The 19,035-nt window shown below is 48.2% G+C and overlaps 1 protein-coding gene across 2 annotated transcripts; it reads left to right on the top strand.

The window, feature by feature from the left end:
• The first annotated feature begins 128 nt into the window (after nucleotides 1-128).
• LOC124008435 (mothers against decapentaplegic homolog 1-like) lies at nucleotides 129-18,381 on the top strand. 2 transcript variants are annotated; one of them, XM_046319709.1, is made up of 9 exons: nucleotides 129-284; nucleotides 2,281-2,724; nucleotides 2,914-3,129; nucleotides 5,037-5,318; nucleotides 5,928-6,029; nucleotides 7,427-7,648; nucleotides 12,129-12,289; nucleotides 12,879-12,974; nucleotides 15,628-18,381. In XM_046319709.1, the coding sequence occupies exons 2-9, from the start codon at nucleotides 2,541-2,543 to the stop codon at nucleotides 15,769-15,771; spliced, it is 1,407 nt and encodes a 468-aa protein (XP_046175665.1). In that variant the 5' UTR covers nucleotides 129-284; nucleotides 2,281-2,540; the 3' UTR covers nucleotides 15,772-18,381. The 2 variants fall into 2 exon arrangements, with proteins under 2 accessions (XP_046175665.1, XP_046175664.1); XM_046319708.1 differs by having other exon boundaries at nucleotides 5,910-6,029.
• The last annotated feature ends 654 nt before the right edge of the window (nucleotides 18,382-19,035 follow it).

Below are 19,035 nucleotides of genomic sequence, written 5' to 3'. Positions count from 1 at the left end.
TTGTTATTTAGAGATTATACAAATATATATATTTTTTTTTAGATGTCAGAGAGAATGGAAAACCTTATACGATAACCCAATAATATAACCTTATATGTAATGTATATGTCGTGGTTTCTAATTTGATTTTGCCCCTCCTCCTACGCGGTGCGGTCCCAGGGAGGGCGTTTTGCCAGTGGTTCTGCCCTATAATGTGACGCTAGAGTCCGGCAAGCGGGAGGCGAGGAGTCCGGTGTTGTTCTGGAGCGCTTTAAAAACAAAAATAACGTCTGTTTTAAAACACGGTAATGTAAATGCTTCCTATAATTTAAATACAAAATAAACAACAGTCCTATGTTTTTCCGAAGAAATTGTTTGTTTAAATCGTTTGTTCGAGGCTCAAACTAGAGTAAGAGTTTATTTTACGATTCCAGAGTCGTCCAACTTTTCGCTCTATTTTCGTTCTCATCCAGACAAGACTATCCCCAAAGCATGTAGACCTATCTGATCATAAACCGTTTTTAAAACAAAGTTAATAGTTTATCCGTTTAGAATCGGTTAAACGATGAACGTTATTTTTAAGACCCCGTTTTCTCTCCCTGTAGAAATAACAGTCGGATGTAGTTAGAAACGGATTTTTGTTGTTGTCGTTATGATTTATCCTTGTGGCAATGATCGTATCAAAATACATTTCATTGAATCACATTGACCACCACTGGAGTGACTGACAGGGCGTCTCTGTCTGAAGCCCAGGTCGGTTGAAAGTGCTCTCGGACCGGGCAAGCTACAGGCCTGTCTCCTGGTCGGTCATAAACAATGTAGCTTCGTTCTCCACAAGGCGGGATAGGACAGTGTCCCAAGGGGGGAAGGCAAAGGCAGGGTTGCTGTTGCAACATAACACTCTCTCTCCACATCTCCATCTCCCCAATTACACCGCGCCATGGCCGTCCGTGCCTGGACACATTGATTTTTTTTCTTCAGCCGTCTATCCTGCAGATAGAAAGCAGGGAAATGTGTTGTATCTTATGCGGTAGTGGTGTAGGATGGAGCATCAGGCAGGCCAGACAGGGAAATGAGAAGAATAGTTTACAGCTAGCCGATTCTTTCAGATCTAGGGCGGGTTAGTTTGAGAGTTCAACTGCTGTGTTCTCTGTCCAATTCTGACCGAATTGTCTGTCTGTCTCTCTCTCTGGTGTGCTGCCTGTCTCTCTCTCTCAGGTGTGCTGCCTGTCTCTCTCTCTCTCAGGTGTGCTGCCTGTCTCTCTCTCTCTCAGGTGTGCTGCCTGTCTCTCTCTCTCTCAAGTGTGCTGCCTGTCTCTCTCTCTCTCAGGTGTGCTGCCTGTCTCTCTCTCTCTGGTGCGCTGCCTGTCTCTCTCTCAGGTGTGCTGCCTGTCTCTCTCTCTCTCTCTGGTGCGCTGCCTGTCTCTCTCTCTCTCTCTCTCTGGTGTGCTGCCTGTCTCTCTCTCTCTGGTGTGCTGCCTGTCTCTCTCTCTCTGGTGTGCTGCCTGTCTCTCTCTCTGGTGTGCTGCCTGTCTCTCTCTCGCTCTCTGGTGCGCTGCCTGTCTCTCTCCTCTCTCTTTGGTGCGCTGTCTGTCTCTCTCCTCTCTCTTTGGTGCGCTGTCTGTCTCTCTCCTCTCTCTTTGGTGTGCTGTCTGTCTGTCTCTCTCTCTCTTTGGTGCGCTGTCTGTCTCTCTCTCTCTCTCTTTGGTGCGCTGTCTGTCTCTCTCTCTCTCTCTCTCTTTGGTGCGCTGTCTGTCTCTCTCTCTCTTGATGCGCTGTCTGTCTCTCTCTCTGGTGCGCTGTCTGTCTCTCTCTCTTTGGTGCGCTGTCTGTCTCTCTCTCTTTGGTGCGCTGTCTGTCTCTCTCTCTTTGGTGCGCTGTCTGTCTCTCTCTCTTTGGTGCGCTGTCTGTCTCTCTCTTGGTGCGCTGTCTGTCTCTCTCTCTTGTGCGCTGTCTGTCTCTCTCTGGTGCGCTGTCTCTCTCTCTCTCTCTCTCTGGTGCGCTGCCTGTCTCTCGCTCTCTCTCTGGTGCGCTGCCTGTCTCTCTCTCTCTGGTGCGCGGTCTCTCTCTCTCTGGTGCGCTGCCTGTCTCTCCGTTGTACTGTCTGTCTTTCTCAGGTGTGCTGTCTGTCTCTCAATCAGTTGTACTGTTTCTCTGTCTCAGGTGTGCTGCCTGTCGTACTGCCTGTCTCTCTCTCTCTCTCTCTCTCTCTCTGGTGCGCGGTCTCTCTGTCTCAGGTGTGCTGCCTGTCGTACTGTCTGTCTCTTGTTCTCAGGTGTACTGTCTGTCTCTCTCTCTCAGGTGTGCTGTAAGGCTTGACAGCCTGATCTGGTCCTACGACTGCCCAACACAACTGGCCAACCTAGATCCCTCCGTGCAGTAACACTCTACAGGCCAGAGGCTAGCTAGTGCACAACAACACAGAGTGTGATCCTCTCCACACTACTTAGTGTGCATCTGTATGTGACTGAGAGGGAGGTACTGAGTACCCGTGTGTGACTGTACTGTATTTGAGGATATTTCTCCCAGAGGACCCCGTCCTTCCCTACGTCATCATCAAGATGAACGTGACGTCGCTATTCTCCTTCACCAGCCCGGCGGTGAAGAGGCTGCTGGGATGGAAACAGGGGGATGAGGAGGAGAAGTGGGCGGAGAAGGCAGTGGATGCCCTAGTGAAGAAACTGAAGAAGAGGAAGGGAACGATGGAGGAGCTGGAGAAGGCTCTCAGCTGTCCCGGACAGCCCAGTGAGTGGTCTAGTGGGGGGAATGTGTAAGAGAGAGAGAGTGTGTGTGTGTGTGTGTGTGTGTGTGTGTGTGTGTGTGTGTGTGTGTGTGTGTGTGTGTGTGTGTGTGTGTGTGTGTGTGTGTGTGTGTGTGTGTGTGTGTGTGTGTGTGTGTGTGTGTCTCTCTAAATCCTCTCCCCTCCCTCACCAGGTAAGTGTGTGACCATCCCTCGGTCGTTGGACGGTCGTCTCCAGGTATCCCATCGTAAAGGTCTCCCCCACGTCATCTACTGCAGAGTGTGGAGGTGGCCCGACCTACAGTCTCATCACGAACTCAAGGCCTTGGAGTGCTGCCAATTCCCTTTCACGGCCAAACACAAAGATGTCTGTATCAACCCCTACCACTATAAGAGAGTGGACAGTCCTAGTGAGTATACACTGACCCCCTAGTGAGTATACACTGACCCCCTAGTGAGTATACACTGACCCCCTAGTGAGGTTACACTGACCCCCTAGTGAGTATACACTGACCCCCTAGTGAGTATACACTGACCCCCTAGTGAGTATACACTGACCCCCTAGTGAGTATACACTGACCCCCTAGTGAGTATACACTGACCCCCTAGTGAGGTTACACTGACCCCCTAGTGTGGTTATACTGTCCCCTACCATTACAAGAAATTGGACATGGCCGGAGGGGGTGTGGTGGTATGGGGCAGGAGGGGGTGTGGTGGTATATGGCAGGAGGGGTGTGGTGGTGTGAGGCAGGAGGGGGTGTGGTGGTATGGGGCCGGAGGGGGTGTGGTGGTATAAGGGCCGGAGGGGGTGTGGTGGTATATGGCAGGAGGGGGTGTGGTGGTATATGGCAGGAGGGGGTGTGGTGGTATATGGCAGGAGGGGTGTGGTGGTATGGGGCAGGAGGGGGTGTGGTGGTATATGGCAGGAGGGGGTGTGGTGGTATATGGCAGGAGGGGTGTGGTGGTATATGGCAGGAGGGGGTGTGGTGGTATGGGGCAGGAGGGGTGTGGTGGTATATGGCAGGAGGGGTGTGGTGGTGTGAGGCAGGAGGGGGTGTGGTGGTGTGAGGCAGGAGGGGGTGTGGTGGTGTGAGGCAGGAGGGGGTGTGGTGGTGTGAGGCAGGAGGGGGTGTGGTGGTGTGAGGCAGGAGGGGGTAAATGACCACTAAATTGAAAAATGTGTGGACCTCTCCTTGTGCGCGGGGGCATTGTCATGCTGAAACAGGAAAGGGACCCGGCGGATGCCAGGAGAACGCTACCTGCCCCAATGAAAAGTGCCAACTATAAAGTTTCCTCCTCCACCAAACTTTACAGTTGCCACTATGCATTTGGGGCAGGTAGCGTTCTCCTGGCATCCCCCAAACCCATATTAGTCCGCCGGACTGCCAGATGGTGAAGTGTGAACGATCACTCCAGAGAACTGCTCCAGAGTCCAATGCCGGTGAGCTTTACATCACTCCAGCCAACGCTTGGCACTGCGCATGGTGATCTTAGGCTTGTGTGCGGCTGCTCGGCCATGGAAACCCATTTCATGAAGTTCCCGACGAACAGTTATTTTTCTGACGTTGCTTCCAGAGGCAGTTTGGAACTCAGTAGTGAGGGTTACAACCGAGGACAGATGATATTTATACGCTCCAGCACTCTGCGGTCTGTGAGCTTGTGTGGTCTACCACTTCGTGGCAGAGCCGTTGTTGCTCCTGGACGTTTCCACTTCACGATAACAGCACTTACAGTTGACCGGGGTCAGCTCTAGCAGGGTAGAAATTTGACAAACTGATTTGTTGGAAAGGTGGCATCCTCAGACAGTGCCACGTTGAAAGTCACTGAGCTCTTCAGTAAGGCCATTCTACTGCCAATGTTTGTCTATGGAGATTGCATGTTAGTAGCCAAAGCCACTAATTTGAAGCGGTGTCCACATACTTTTGTGTATATACAATATACCACGGCAAAGGGCTGTTCTTACCCACGATGCAACTCAGAGTGCCTGGATACAACCCTTAGCCACATACCACAATATTGGCCACATACCACAAACCCACGAGGTGCCTTATTGCTATTATAAATTATTTACCAACATAATTAGAGCAGTAAAAATAAATGTTTTTGTCATACCCCGTGGTATACGGTCTGATATACCACCGCTTTCAGCCAATCAGCATTCAGGGCTCGAACAGCCCAGTTTATAATAACAAGTACACTATCTGAAATTGACCTCTACAAGGTTTTAGCTGTATGGAAATAGAGCCAGCTTGCCTTTATTGATAAGGGACTGACACCCTCCTCCTCCCCCTCTCCCTCCCCTCTCCTCCCTCCTCAGTGCTGCCCCCTGTCCTGGTCCCTAGGAACAGCGACCTCACAGCGAGGCCGGGGATGCAGCCCCGTTACCATGGCGCCATCGACCAGAACGAGCCTCTCATGCCCCACAACGCCACTTTCCCAGAATCCTTCCCTCCAGGCGGGGGCGGCAACGGAGGGTTGGCGTTCCCTTGTTCCCCTGGCAACAGCTTCCCCAGTTCGCCCGGCAGTGGGTCCAGCAGTATCTCCGCGTTCCCCCACTCCCCACTTAGCTCTGACCCAGACAGCCCCTTCCATGTCCCGGGTAAGACTGGTCCCGAGCCGGCTCACCTCTGGAGCCCTCTCTTTCCTCCCCCTCTCTCCTCTCTTTCCTCCCCCTCTCTCCTCTCTTTCCTCCCCCTCTCTCCTCTCTTTCCTCCCCCTCTCTCCTCTCTTTCCTCCCCCTCCCCTCTCCTCTCTTTCCTCCCCCTCTCTCCTCTCTTTCCTCCCCCTCTCTCCTCTCTTTCCTCCCCCTCTCTCCTCTCTTTCCTCCCCCTCTCTCTTCTCTTTCCTCCTGCTCTCTCTTCTCTTTCCTCCTGCTCTTTCCTTCTCTTTCCTCCTGCTCTCTCTTCTCTTTCCTCCTGCTCTCTCTTCTTTCCTCCTGCTCTCTCTTCTCTTTCCTCCTGCTCTCTCTTCTCTTTCCTCCTGCTCTCTCTTCTCTTTCCTCCTGCTCTTTCCTTCTCTTTCCTCCCCCTCTCTCCTTCTCTTTCCTCCCGCTCTCTCCTCTCTTTCCTCCCCCTCTCTCCTCTCCTCTCTGCAGCTTACCTGGAGCGTCTTACTCTATACTGCTGTGTTCAAGTAGTTTTCTATGCCGTAGGTTGTTGTGTTGGCTAATAAATGGTGTGTTGTAACACAGCTGACACCCCGCCCCCAGCCTACATGCCTCCAGATGATTATCTCATTCAGGACTGCTCCCAGCCAATGGAAACCAACCTCCTCGCCATGCCAACCGGCCTGGATACCCACAACAGGCCAGGTAACCACAGAAACGCAGTATGCCCATAGACATGAATAACCTCATCTCTTCTCTCCTTCCTCCTCTCTCTCTCTAGATGTCTCTGAATAACCTCTTCTCTTCTCTCCTTCCTCCTCTCTCTCTCTAGATGTCTCTGAATAACCTCTTCTCTCCTTCCTCCTCCTCTCTCTCTAGATGTCTCTGAATAACCTCTTCTCTTCTCTCCTTCCTCCTCTCTCTCTAGATGTCTCTGAATAACCTCTTCTCTTCTCTCCTTCCTCCTCTCTCTCTAGATGTCTCTGAATAACCTCTTCTCTTCTCTCCTTCCTCCTCTCTCTCTAGATGTCTCTGAATAACCTCTTCTCTTCTCTCCTTCCTCCTCTCTCTCTCTAGATGTCTCTGAATAACCTCTTCTCTTCTCTCCTTCCTCCTCTCTCTCTCTAGATGTCTCTGAATAACCTCTTCTCTCCTTCCTCCTCCTCTCTCTCTAGATGTCTCTGAATAACCTCTTCTCTTCTCTCCTTCCTCCTCTCTCTCTAGATGTCTCTGAATAACCTCTTCTCTTCTCTCCTTCCTCCTCTCTCTCTAGATGTCTCTGAATAACCTCTTCTCTTCTCTCCTTCCTCCTCTCTCTCTAGATGTCTCTGAATAACCTCTTCTCTCCTTCCTCCTCTCTCTCTCTAGATGTCTCTGAATAACCTCTTCTCTCCTTCCTCCTCTCTCTCTCTAGATGTCTCTGAATAACCTCTTCTCTCCTTCCTCCTCTCTCTCTCTAGATGTCTCTGAATAACCTCTTCTCTTCTCTCCTTCCTCCTCCTCTCTCTCTCTAGATGTCTCTGAATAACCTCTTCTCTTCTCTCCTTCCTCCTCTCTCTCTAGATGTCTCTGAATAACCTCTTCTCTTCTCTCCTTCCTCCTCTCTCTCTAGATGTCTCTGAATAACCTCTTCTCTCCTTCCTCCTCTCTCTCTCTAGATGTCTCTGAATAACCTCTTCTCTCCTTCCTCCTCTCTCTCTCTAGATGTCTCTGAATAACCTCATCTCTTCTCTCCTTCCTCCTCTCTCTCTCTAGATGTCTCTGAATAACCTCTTCTCTCCTTCCTCCTCTCTCTCTCTAGATGTCTCTGAATAACCTCTTCTCTTCTCTCCTTCCTCCTCTCTCTCTAGATGTCTCTGAATAACCTCATCTCTGTCTCTCTCTGTCTCTCTCTCTCTAGATGTCTCTGAATAACCTCTTCTCTTCTCTCCTTCCTCCTCTCTCTCTCTAGATGTCTCTGAATAACCTCATCTCTGTCTCTCTCTGTCTCTCTCTCTCTAGATGTCTCTGAATAACCTCTTCTCTTCTCTCCTTCCTCCTCTCTCTCTAGATGTCTCTGAATAACCTCATCTCTGTCTCTCTCTGTCTCTCTCTCTCTCTAGATGTTCAGCCAGTAGCCTACGAGGAACCGAAACACTGGTGTTCTATAGTGTACTATGAGCTGAATAACCGCGTGGGTGAGGCGTACCTGGCGTCAGACTCCAGTGTTCTGGTCGACGGCTTCACCGACCCGTCCAATAACCGCAACCGCTTCTGCCTCGGCCTGCTGTCTAACGTCAACCGCAACTCGACCATAGAGAACACACGCAGGCACATCGGCAAAGGTGAGACTCGAGAGTTTAGCTTTAGAAATATTGGTGAGACTGTGGCTATGGCAACAGGGAAGACCCTGGAACGTTGCTGCGGGGGGGGGACATGCTTCCATTCAACCACAAGAGCCTTAGTGAGGTCGGGCACTGACGTTGGGGGCGATTAGGCCTGGCTCGCAGTCGGCGTCCCAATTCATCCTAAAGGTGTTCGATGGGTTTGAGGTCAGGGCTCCATTTTGTTATTTCCCTCCGGGCTAAATCCTAGAGGAGAACCTGGTTCAGTCTGCTTTCCAACAGACACTGGGAGATGAAATCACCTTTCAGCAGGATATTAACCTAAAACACAAGGCCAAATCTACACGGTAGTTGCAAACCAAGAAGACTGTGAATGTTCCTGAGTAGCCGAGTTACAGCTTTGACATAAATCTGCTTGAAAATCTATGGCAAGATTTGAAAATGGTTGTCTAGCAACGATCAACAACCAATTTGACAGAGTTTTTAAAAATAATCATGGGCAAATATTGTACAATCCAGGTGTACAAAGGTCTTAGATACTGACCCAGAAAGACTCACAGCTGTTAGACTTACCCAGAAAGACTCACAGCTGTTAGACTTACCCAGAAAGACTCACAGCTCTTAGAGCCTTACCCAGATAAGACTCACAGCTGTTAGACTTACCCAGATAAGACTCACAGCTCTTAGAGCCTTACCCAGAAAGACTCACAGCTCTTAGAGCCTTACCCAGAAAGACTCACAGCTGTAATAGCTTTCTAACACGTCTTGACTCACAGCTCTTAGAGCCTTATTTTGATACAAAATGTTATCAGATCTTCAACCAAAACCTAATATTAGATCAAGGGAACTTGACTTTACAAATAACAAAAAGAAAATGGATACTTTATTTAATGAACAAAGTTATGCAAAACCAAATTCCCCTGTGTGAAAAAGTTATTTCCCCCTTTATACTGAATCTCTGGTTCTCCTTTAGCTGCAATGACTCCAACCAACCACTTCCTGTAGTTATGGACCAACCAAACACTTCCTGTAGTTGTGGATCAGTCTCTCGCGTCACTGTGGAGGAGTTTACTGTAGCAGCAATGACTCCAACCAAACACTTCCTGTAGTTGTGGACCAACCAAACACTTCCTGGAGTTGTGGACCAACCAAACACTTCCTGGAGTTGTGGACCAACCAAACACTTCCTGGAGTTGTGGACCAACCAAACACTTCCTGGAGTTGTGGACCAACCAAACACTTCCTGGAGTTGTGGACCAACCAAACACTTCCTGGAGTTGTGGACCAACCAAACACTTCCTGGAGTTGTGGACCAACCAAACACTTCCTGGAGTTGTGGACCAACCAAACACTTCCTGGAGTTGTGGACCAACCAAACACTTCCTGGAGTTGTGGACCAACCAAACACTTCCTGGAGTTGTGGACCAACCAAACACTTCCTGGAGTTGTGGACCAACCAAACACTTCCTGGAGTTGTGGACCAACCAAACACTTCCTGGAGTTGTGGACCAACCAAACACTTCCTGGAGTTGTGGACCAACCAAACACTTCCTGGAGTTGTGGACCAACCAAACACTTCCTGGAGTTGTGGACCAACCAAACACTTCCTGGAGTTGTGGACCAACCAAACACTTCCTGGAGTTGTGGACCAACCAAACACTTCCTGGAGTTGTGGACCAACCAAACACTTCCTGGAGTTGTGGACCAACCAAACACTTCCTGGAGTTGTGGACCAACCAAACACTTCCTGGAGTTGTGGACCAACCAAACACTTCCTGGAGTTGTGGACCAACCAAACACTTCCTGGAGTTGTGGACCAACCAAACACTTCCTGGAGTTGTGGACCAACCAAACACTTCCTGGAGTTGTGGACCAACCAAACACTTCCTGGAGTTGTGGACCAGTCTCTCACGTCGCTGTGGAGGAAGTTTGACAAACAAGCTCTGCCACATCTCAATTGGGTCTGGACTTTGACTAAGGCTTCTATTAAGGCAAGTCGTCCAGGTCCTGAGGCAGCAAAGCATCCCCAAACCATCACACCACCACCACCATGCTGACCCCAAACCATCACACAACCACCACCATGCTGACCCCAAACCATCCCACTACCACCACCATGCTGACCCCAAACCATCACACTACCACCACCATGCTGTCCCCAAACCATCACACTACCACCACCATGCAGACCCCAAACCATCACACTACCACCACCATGCTGACCCCAAACCATCACACAACCACCACCATGCTGACCTCAAACCATCACACAACCACCACCATGCTGACCTCAAACCATCACACTACCACCACCATGCTGACCTCAAACCATCACACAACCACCACCATTCTGGACCCCAAACCATCACACTACCACCACCATGCAGACCCCAAACCGTCACACTACCACCACCATGCAGACCCCAAACCGTCACACTACCACCACCATGCTGACCCCAAACCGTCACACTACCACCACCATGCTGACCCCAAACCGTCACACTACCACCACCATGCTGGACCCCAAACCATCACACTACCACCACCATGCTGACCCCAAACCATCACACTACCACCACCACCATGCTGACCCCAAACCATCACACTACCACCACCATGCAGACCCCAAACCGTCACACTACCACCACCATGCTGACCCCAAACCGTCACACTACCACCACCATGCTGACCCCAAACCGTCACACTACCACCACCATGCTGGACCCCAAACCATCACACTACCACCACCATGCTGACCCCAAACCATCACACTACCACCACCACCATGCTGACCCCAAACCGTCACACTACCACCGCCACGCTGACCCCAAACCGTCACACTACCACCGCCACGCTGACACTGGACCAGACAGGACTGGCAAGAAGTGCTCTTCACTACCGAGTCGTGGTTTTGTCTCATCAGGGGTGATGGTCGGATTTGCGTTTATCTTCGAAGGAATGAGTGTTACACCGAGGCCTGTACTCACTCTAGAGCGGGATCGATTTGGAGGTGGAGGGTCCGTCATGGTCTGGGGCGGTGTGTCACAGCATTATCGGACTGAGCTTGTTGTCATTGCAGGCAATCTCAACAGGGAAGACATCCTCCTCCCTCATGTGGAAACCTTCCTGCAGGCTCATCCTGACATGACCCTCCAGCATGATAATGCCACCAGCCAAACTGCTCGTTCTGTGTGTGATTTCCTTTAAGACAGGAATGTCAGTGTTCTGCCACGGCCAGAGAAGAGCCCGGATCTCAATCCCATTGAGCATGTCTTGGACCTGTTGGATCGGAGGGTGACTGCTAGGGCTGTTCCCCCCCAGAAATGTCTGGGAACATGCAGGTGCCTTGGTGGAAGAGTGGGGTAACATCTCACAGCAAGAACTGGCAAATCTGCTGCAGTCCATGAGGAGGAGATGCACTGCAGTACTTAATGCAGCTGGTGGCCACACCAGATACTGACTGTTACTTTTGATTTCGACCCCCCTTTGTTCAGGGACACATTATTCCATTACTGTTAGTCGCATGTCTGTGGAACTTGTTCAGTTTGTCTCAGTTGTTGAATCTTGTTACGTTCATACAAATATTTACAAATATTTATTTTTGCTGAGTTTATTATATTACAGTTCTTCAGGTCCCGTTGATAGTAATAGTCTCTCTAACAGAGCTCATCCAGTTTATTCTCCAGTGATTGACAGGATAGTCTCTCTAACAGAGCTCATCCAGTTTATTCTCCAGTGATTGCCAGGATAGTCTCTCTAATAGAGCTCATCCAGTTTATTCTCCAGTGATTGACAGGATAGTCTCTCTAACAGAGCTCATACAGTTTATTCTCCAGTGATTGACAGGATAGTCTCTCTAATAGAGCTCATCCAGTTTATTCTCCAGTGATTGACAGGATAGTCTCTCTAATAGAGCTCATCCAGTTTATTCTCCAGTGATTGACAGGATAGTCTCTCTAATAGAGCTCATCCAGTTTATTCTCCAGTGATTGACAGGATAGTCTCTCTAATAGAGCTCATCCAGTTTATTCTCCAGTGATTGACAGGATAGTCTCTCTAATAGAGCTCATCCAGTTTATTCTCCAGTGATTGACAGGATAGTCTCTCTAATAGAGCTCATACAGTTTGTTCGCTAATAGAAAATGGCAGTCTATTTGTAGTCTCGTCAGGGTGCCAGCTCACCTCTTTCACAGCCACTTCCTCTTTGGAGTCCCGCGGATCAGGCCCTGGTCCGGAGTAACGCTCAGAGCTGCCGTCTCATTGAAGTAGACATTTTCATCAAAATCGAAGTTCGTGATTGTTGGTCTTCTGATGTCCAAAGGCTGTTTTCGGTCATAGGAGACATTTATGCATTTAAATTTTAAAAAAGAATCCTCTCCTCAGGTGTCCACCTCTACTACGTAGGAGGTGAGGTGTATGCAGAGTGTCTGAGTGACACCAGTATCTTCGTTCAGAGTCCTAACCACCCTCCTCTCCCCAGGTGTCCATCTCTACTACGTAGGAGGTGAGGTGTATGCAGAGTGTCTGAGTGACACCAGTATCTTCGTTCAGAGTCGTAACTGTAACTATCACCACGGTTTCCACCCCACCACGGTGTGTAAGATCCCGAGTGGCTGCAGTCTGAAGATCTTTAACAACCAGGTACTTAGACAGGACACACACACACACACACAATGACCGGAAGGTTCCATTTCTACCTCTGTGTCTTTCAGAGGAGAATATAATATAATTATAAACCCCACTGGTCAATAGTTTTAGAACATTCCAGGGATTCCAGAGGTTCCGGGGTTCCAGAGGTTCCGGGGTTCCAAAGGTTTTTCTTAATTGTTTTACTATTTTCTACATTGTAGAATAATAGTGAAGACATCACAACTACGAAATAAAACATATGGAATCGTAGTAACCAAAAAAAAGTGTAAAACAAATAAAATATTTTCTTTTCTTTTGACTACCTCATGAAGCTGGTTGAGAGAATGCCAAGAGTGTGCAAAGCTGTCATCAAGGCGAAGGGTGGCTACTTTTAAGAATCTAAAATAGTTTTTGGTTACTACATGATTCCATGTGTGTTATTTCATAGTTTTGATGTCTTCACTATTATTCTACAATGTAGAACAAAGTAAAAAATGAAGAAAACCCTTGAATGAGTTGGTGTGTCCTAACTTTAGACTGGTTCTGTACATACACTTTATATAGTATAAGGCAGAAGACTCGTTTCTATCTTCTTCACCAGGAATTTGCCCAGCTACTGGCCCAGTCAGTGAACCACGGCTTTGAGGCTGTTTACGAGCTCACCAAGATGTGTACCATACGCATGAGCTTCGTCAAGGTAAATATGGGGTCAGGGGAGGGGCTAAGGGGGGTCAGGGGAGGGGCTAAGGGTTACAGGTGGGCAATGTGTACCATACGCATGAGCTTCGTCAAGGTAAACATGGGGTCAGGGGAGGGGCTAAGGGGGGTCAGGGGAGGGGCTAAGGGTTACAGGTGGGCAATGTGTACCATACGCATGAGCTTCGTCAAGGTAAACATGGGGTCAGGGGAGGGGCTAAGGGGGGTCAGAGGAGGGGCTAAGGGTTACAGGTGGGCAATGTGTACCGTACGCATGAGCTTCGTCAAGGTCAACATGGGGTCGGGGGAGGGGTCAATTTGTTTTTCAACCACTCCACAAATTTCTAGTTAACAAACTATAGTTTTGGCAAGTTGGTTAGGACATCTACTTTGTGCATGACACAAGTCATGTTTCCAACAACTGTTTACAGACAGATTATTTAATTTATAATTCACTGTATCACAATTCCAGTGGGTCAGAAGTGTACAAACACTAAGTTGACTGTGCCTTTAAACAGCTTGAAAAATTCCAGAAAATGATGTCATGGCTTTAGAAGCTTCTGATAGGCTAATTGACATCATTTGAGTCAATTGGAGGTTTACCTGTGGATGTATTTCAAGGCCTACCTTCAAACTCAGTGCCTCTTTGCTTGACATCATGGGAAAATCAAAAGAAATCAGCCAAGTCCTCAGAAAGAAAATTGTAGACCTCCACAAGTCTGGTTCATCCTTGGGAGCAATTTCCAAATGCCTGAAGGTACCATGTTCATCTGTACAAACAATAGTACGCAAGTATCTACACCATGGGACCATGCAGCTGGTCGTACCACTCAGGAAGGAGATGCGAAAAGTGCAAATCAATCCCAGAACAACAGCAAAGGACCTTGAGAAGATGCTGGAGGAAAAGAGGAAAAAGGTACAAAAGTATCTATATCCACAGTGAAACGAGTCCTATATCGACATAACCTGGAAGGCTGCTCAGCAAGGAAGAAGCCACTGCTCCAAAACCGCCATAAAAAAGCCAGACTACGGTTTGCAACTGCACATGGGGACAATGATCGCACTCTTTGGAACACCATCCCAACCGCGAAGCATGGGGGTGGCAGCATCATGTTGTGGGGGTGCTTTGCTGCAGGAGGGACTGGTGCCCTTCACAAAATAGACGGCATCATGTGGCAGGAAAATTATGTGGATATATTGAAGAAACATCTCAACACATCAGTCAGGAAGTTAAAGCTTGGTCGCAAATGGGTCTTCCAAATGGACAATGACCTCAAGCATACTTCCAAATGGGTCTCCAAATGGACAATGACCCCAAGCATACTTCCAAATGGGTCTCCAAATGGACAATGACCCCAAGCACACTTCCAAATGGGTCTCCAAATGGACAATGACCTCAAGCAGACTTCCAAATGGGTCTCCAAATGGACAATGACCCCAAGCACACTTCCAAATGGGTCTTCCAAATGGACAATGACCCCAAGCACACTTCCAAATGGGTCTCCAAATGGACAATGACCTCAAACAGACTTCCAAATGGGTCTCCAAATGGACAACGACCCCAAGCACACTTCCAAATGGGTCTCCAAATGGACAATGACCCCAAGCAGACTTCCAAATGGGTCTCCAAATGGACAATGACCCCAAGCAGACTTCCAAATGGGTCTTCCAGATGGACAATGGCCCCAAGCACACTTCCAAATGGGTCTTCCAGATGGACAATGACCCCAAGCAGACTTCCAAATGGGTCTTCCAGATGGACAATGGCCCCAAGCACACTTCCAAATGGGTCTTCCAGATGGACAATGGCCCCAAGCACACTTCCAAATGGGTCTTCCAGATGGACAATGGCCCCAAGCACACTTCCAAATGGGTCTTCCAGATGGACAATGACCCCAAGCACACTTCCAAATGGGTCTTCCAGATGGACAATGGCCCCAAGCACACTTTCAAATGGGTCTTCCAAATGGACAACGACCCCAAGCATACTTCCAAAGATGTGGCAAAATGGCTTAAGGACAACAAAGTCAAGGTATTGGAGTGGCCATCTCAAAGTTAACCGAAATGTTTGACCCAAGTTAAACAATTTAAAGGCAATGCTACCAAATACTAATTGAGTGTACGTAAACTTCTGACCCAATGTGATGAAAGAAATAAAAGCTGAAATAAATCATTCTCTCTACTATTATTCTGACATTTCACATTCTTAAATAAAGGGGTGATCCTAACTGAACTAAAACAGGGAATTTTTTACTAGGATTAAATGTCAGTGATTGTGAATAACTGAGTTTAAATGTATTTGGCTAAAGGTGTATGTAAACTTCCTACTTCAACTGTCGTTCCACATTGATATGGTACATCCTGTATATAGCTCCACATTGATCTGGTACTTCCTGTATATAGCTCTATTCTTGTGTATTTTATATTATTCAACTTTTCATCGTTGGCAAGGGCTCATAAGCATTTCACGGTTAAGTCTCTACCCATTGTTTTCGGCACGTGACAAATACAATTAGATTTGAAGGGTTAGGGGTTAACAGGTGGTCTACGAGCTCATCCCATTCTCTAGTCTCTGAATGCTCAATCCTGCAAGTTTTCAGTTGTGTTGTGCAGTGTACCATCTAATTGTGTGTGTGTTCCTCTTCCTCCCCCAGGGTTGGGGTGCAGAGTACCACCGCCAGGACGTGACCAGCACCCCCTGCTGGATAGAAGTGCACCTGCACGGCCCTCTACAGTGGCTGGACAAAGTCCTCACACAGATGGGCTCTCCCCATAACGCCATATCCTCCGTGTCTTAACACACACACACACACACACAGCCTCTCGACGCCACATGTTCAAATGTTATTTTTGTAACTTCTTTTTTAATTTTTTTAAATCTGCTGAGAGAGAAAAAAAACACAACACAACGTTATTCATCATCCCATATTACAATATCTGTCTTGACTGGAGTAGCCCAGAGAATCAGCTATGGATAGCTAGGCTAAATGAGGCCACATGCTGCAATTTCTCCCCAACCCCATTCAGATGAGAAAACATCAGCCTTCCTATTGGTTACTCCCAACCCCATTCAGATGAGAAAACATCAGCCTTCCTATTGGTTACTCCCAACCCCATTCAGATGAGAAAACATCAGCCTTCCTATTGGTTACTCCCAACCCCATTCAGATGAGAAAACATCAGCCTACCTATTGGTTACTTCCAACCCCATTTTTGCTAACTTTGAGTTCCCATATGTTATTCCATCTTGCATTAGTGAACTCACTCCACTTGCGTCACATTGAGCCTCTTTGATTGGCCAACATAACAACAAGCTACACAGTAAAGGCTACCGGTCTTTTTTACGGGACCACGTTATAAAAACTACCATGAAAAGTTAGTGAATTATCTGATATTTCATGGTATATCCTTGTATGTAACAATGTCACATGGGTCATTTTAATTTACCATGACCAAGCTGGACAATCAGGACTGCGGGATTATCTGGCCTCAATCGGGGCCGAGACATCTGTGATCGGCTAGCCCTGCCTGGACTCAATCGGGACCGAGACATCGTCTGTGATCGGCTAGCTCTGCCTGGCCTCAATCAGGACCGAGACATCATCTGTGATCGGCTAGCACTGCCTGGCCTCAATCAGGACCGAGACATCATCTGTGATCGCCTAGCACTGCCTGGCCAGCCAGGACAATCGTGGAATCTTTTCTTAATTGGATTTGCTCAACTCCTACGTCCTCTCGCCTCTTTTTGTAAAAGGTCAAAGGGTAATCAAGAGGCGTCGAGGAGAGGGAACATGGGACGAAAATGCGCGTGTATGAAATGAGACTCCTGGTCCACTCGCATGTCATCAGGCAAATGATTTGCATCCCAATTAAAACATGTAAAGTGAACAGAACAAATTATGCTAGTTGTGAAGTACATGTTCTAGATAAAACTATAAGTAGTATATTGTTTTTAAACTGAGGCATGTTTTTCTCCTGTGACAAAACAAAAGCTGATTCAAAGGGTGGGGGGTTGATTTCAAAACTCTTCTGTGAAGGACGAAGGTAGGACACACGTGACTGTCCTCCATGAGAGGTGGCTGTCGAGGAGGGGAGGGACGGTCTTCCGTTCGCCTGCTAACGAATTGCCATCTCCTTGACTACCTATTGGTTTCTGGGGTCACGGAGGAGAGAGGGTGGAGGATGGACTTTTGCCCAAATGAGAAAAGGTCCTTTCCAGTGCGTTTATATTCATCTTTATATTCAGGTTATGTCCCAAATGGAACACTTGTTCCCTTTTTATAGTGCACTACTTTAACCCCAATGGACCCTGGTCAATAGTAGTGGACTATAAATGTAAGAAGGGTATCATTTGGTTGTTGTGTCACTACAGTAGTATATGTTGTATCCCAAATGGTCCCATATTCCCTAATATAGTGCAGTGTCTTGGACCAGGGTAGGGCACGATGTGTAGGAAATAGGGGCCATAGTAGAAGGTGAAACTTTGATATTTTTGACGTATTAAGATGTATCTGTATGTTTTTATTCGTCAGCTATGACTACTAGTCCATGTTTATCCCAAATGGCACCCTATTCCCTACATAGTGCACTACTTTAGACCCTGGCCTATAGGGCACCCTACTCCCTACATAGTGCATGACTTTAGACCCTGGCCTATAGGGCACCCTACTCCCTACATAGTGCATGACTTTAGACCCTGGCCTATAGGGCACCCTATTCCCTACATAGTGCACTACTTTAGACCCTGTCCTATAGGGCACCCTATTCCCTACATAGTGCACTACTTTAGACCCTGGCCTATAGGGCACCCTATTCCCTACATAGTGCACTACTTTAGACCCTGACCTATAGGGCACCCTACTCCCTACATAATGCACTACTTTAGACCCTGGCCTATAGGGCACCCTACTCCCTACATAGTGCATGACCTTAGACCCTGGCCTATAGGGCACCCTATTCCCTACATAGTGCATGACTTTAGATCCTGGCCTATAGGGCACCCTATTCCCTACATAGTGCACTACTTTAGACCCTGGCCTATAGGGCACCCTATTCCCTACATAGTGCACTACTTTAGACCCTGGCCTATAGGGCACCCTATTCCCTACATAGTGCACTACTTTAGACCCTGACCTATAGGGCACCCTACTCCCTACATAATGCACTACTTTAGACCCTGGCCTATAGGGCACCCTACTCCCTACATAGTGCATGACCTTAGACCCTGGCCTATAGGGCACCCTATTCCCTACATAGTGCATGACTTTAGATCCTGGCCTATAGGGCACCCTATTCCCTACATAGTGCACTACTTTAGACCCTGGCCTATAGGGCACCCTATTCCCTACATAGTGCACTACTTTAGACCCTGGCCTATAGGGCACCCTATTCCCTACATAGTGCACTACTTTAGACCCTGGCCTATAGGGCACCCTATTCCCTACATAGTGCACTACTTTAGACCCTGGCCTATAGGGCACCCTATTCCCTACATAATGCACTACTTTAGACCCTGGCCTATAGGGCACCCTATTCCCTACATAGTACACTACTTTAGACCCTGGCCTATAGGGCACCCTATTCCCTACATAGTACACTACTTTAGACCCTGGCCTATAGGGCACCCTATTCCCTACATAGTGCACTACTTTAGACCCTGGCCTATAGGGCACCCTATTCCCTACATAGTGCACTACTTTAGAACCTGGCCTATAGGGCACCCTATTCCCTACATAGTGCACTACTTTAGACCCTGGCCTATAGGGCACCCTATTCCCTACATAGTGCACTACTTTAGACCCTGGCCTATAGGGCACCCTATTCCCTACATAGTGCACTACTTTAGACCCTGGCCTATAGGGCACCCTATTCCCCATGGCACTACTTTAGACCCTGGCCTATAGGGCACCCTATTCCCTACATAGTACACTACTTTAGACCCTGGCCTATAGGGCACCCTATTCCCTACATAGTACACTACTGTAGACCCTGGCCTATAGGGCACCCTATTCCCTACATAGTACACAAGTGTAGACCATGGCCTATAGGGCACCCTATTCCCT

The sequence above is a fragment of the Oncorhynchus gorbuscha genome, linkage group LG21 (assembly GCF_021184085.1).
Source record: "Oncorhynchus gorbuscha isolate QuinsamMale2020 ecotype Even-year linkage group LG21, OgorEven_v1.0, whole genome shotgun sequence".
Taxonomy (NCBI): Eukaryota; Metazoa; Chordata; class Actinopteri; order Salmoniformes; family Salmonidae; genus Oncorhynchus; species Oncorhynchus gorbuscha.
This window is presented reverse-complemented; position numbering and strand designations above follow the sequence as displayed.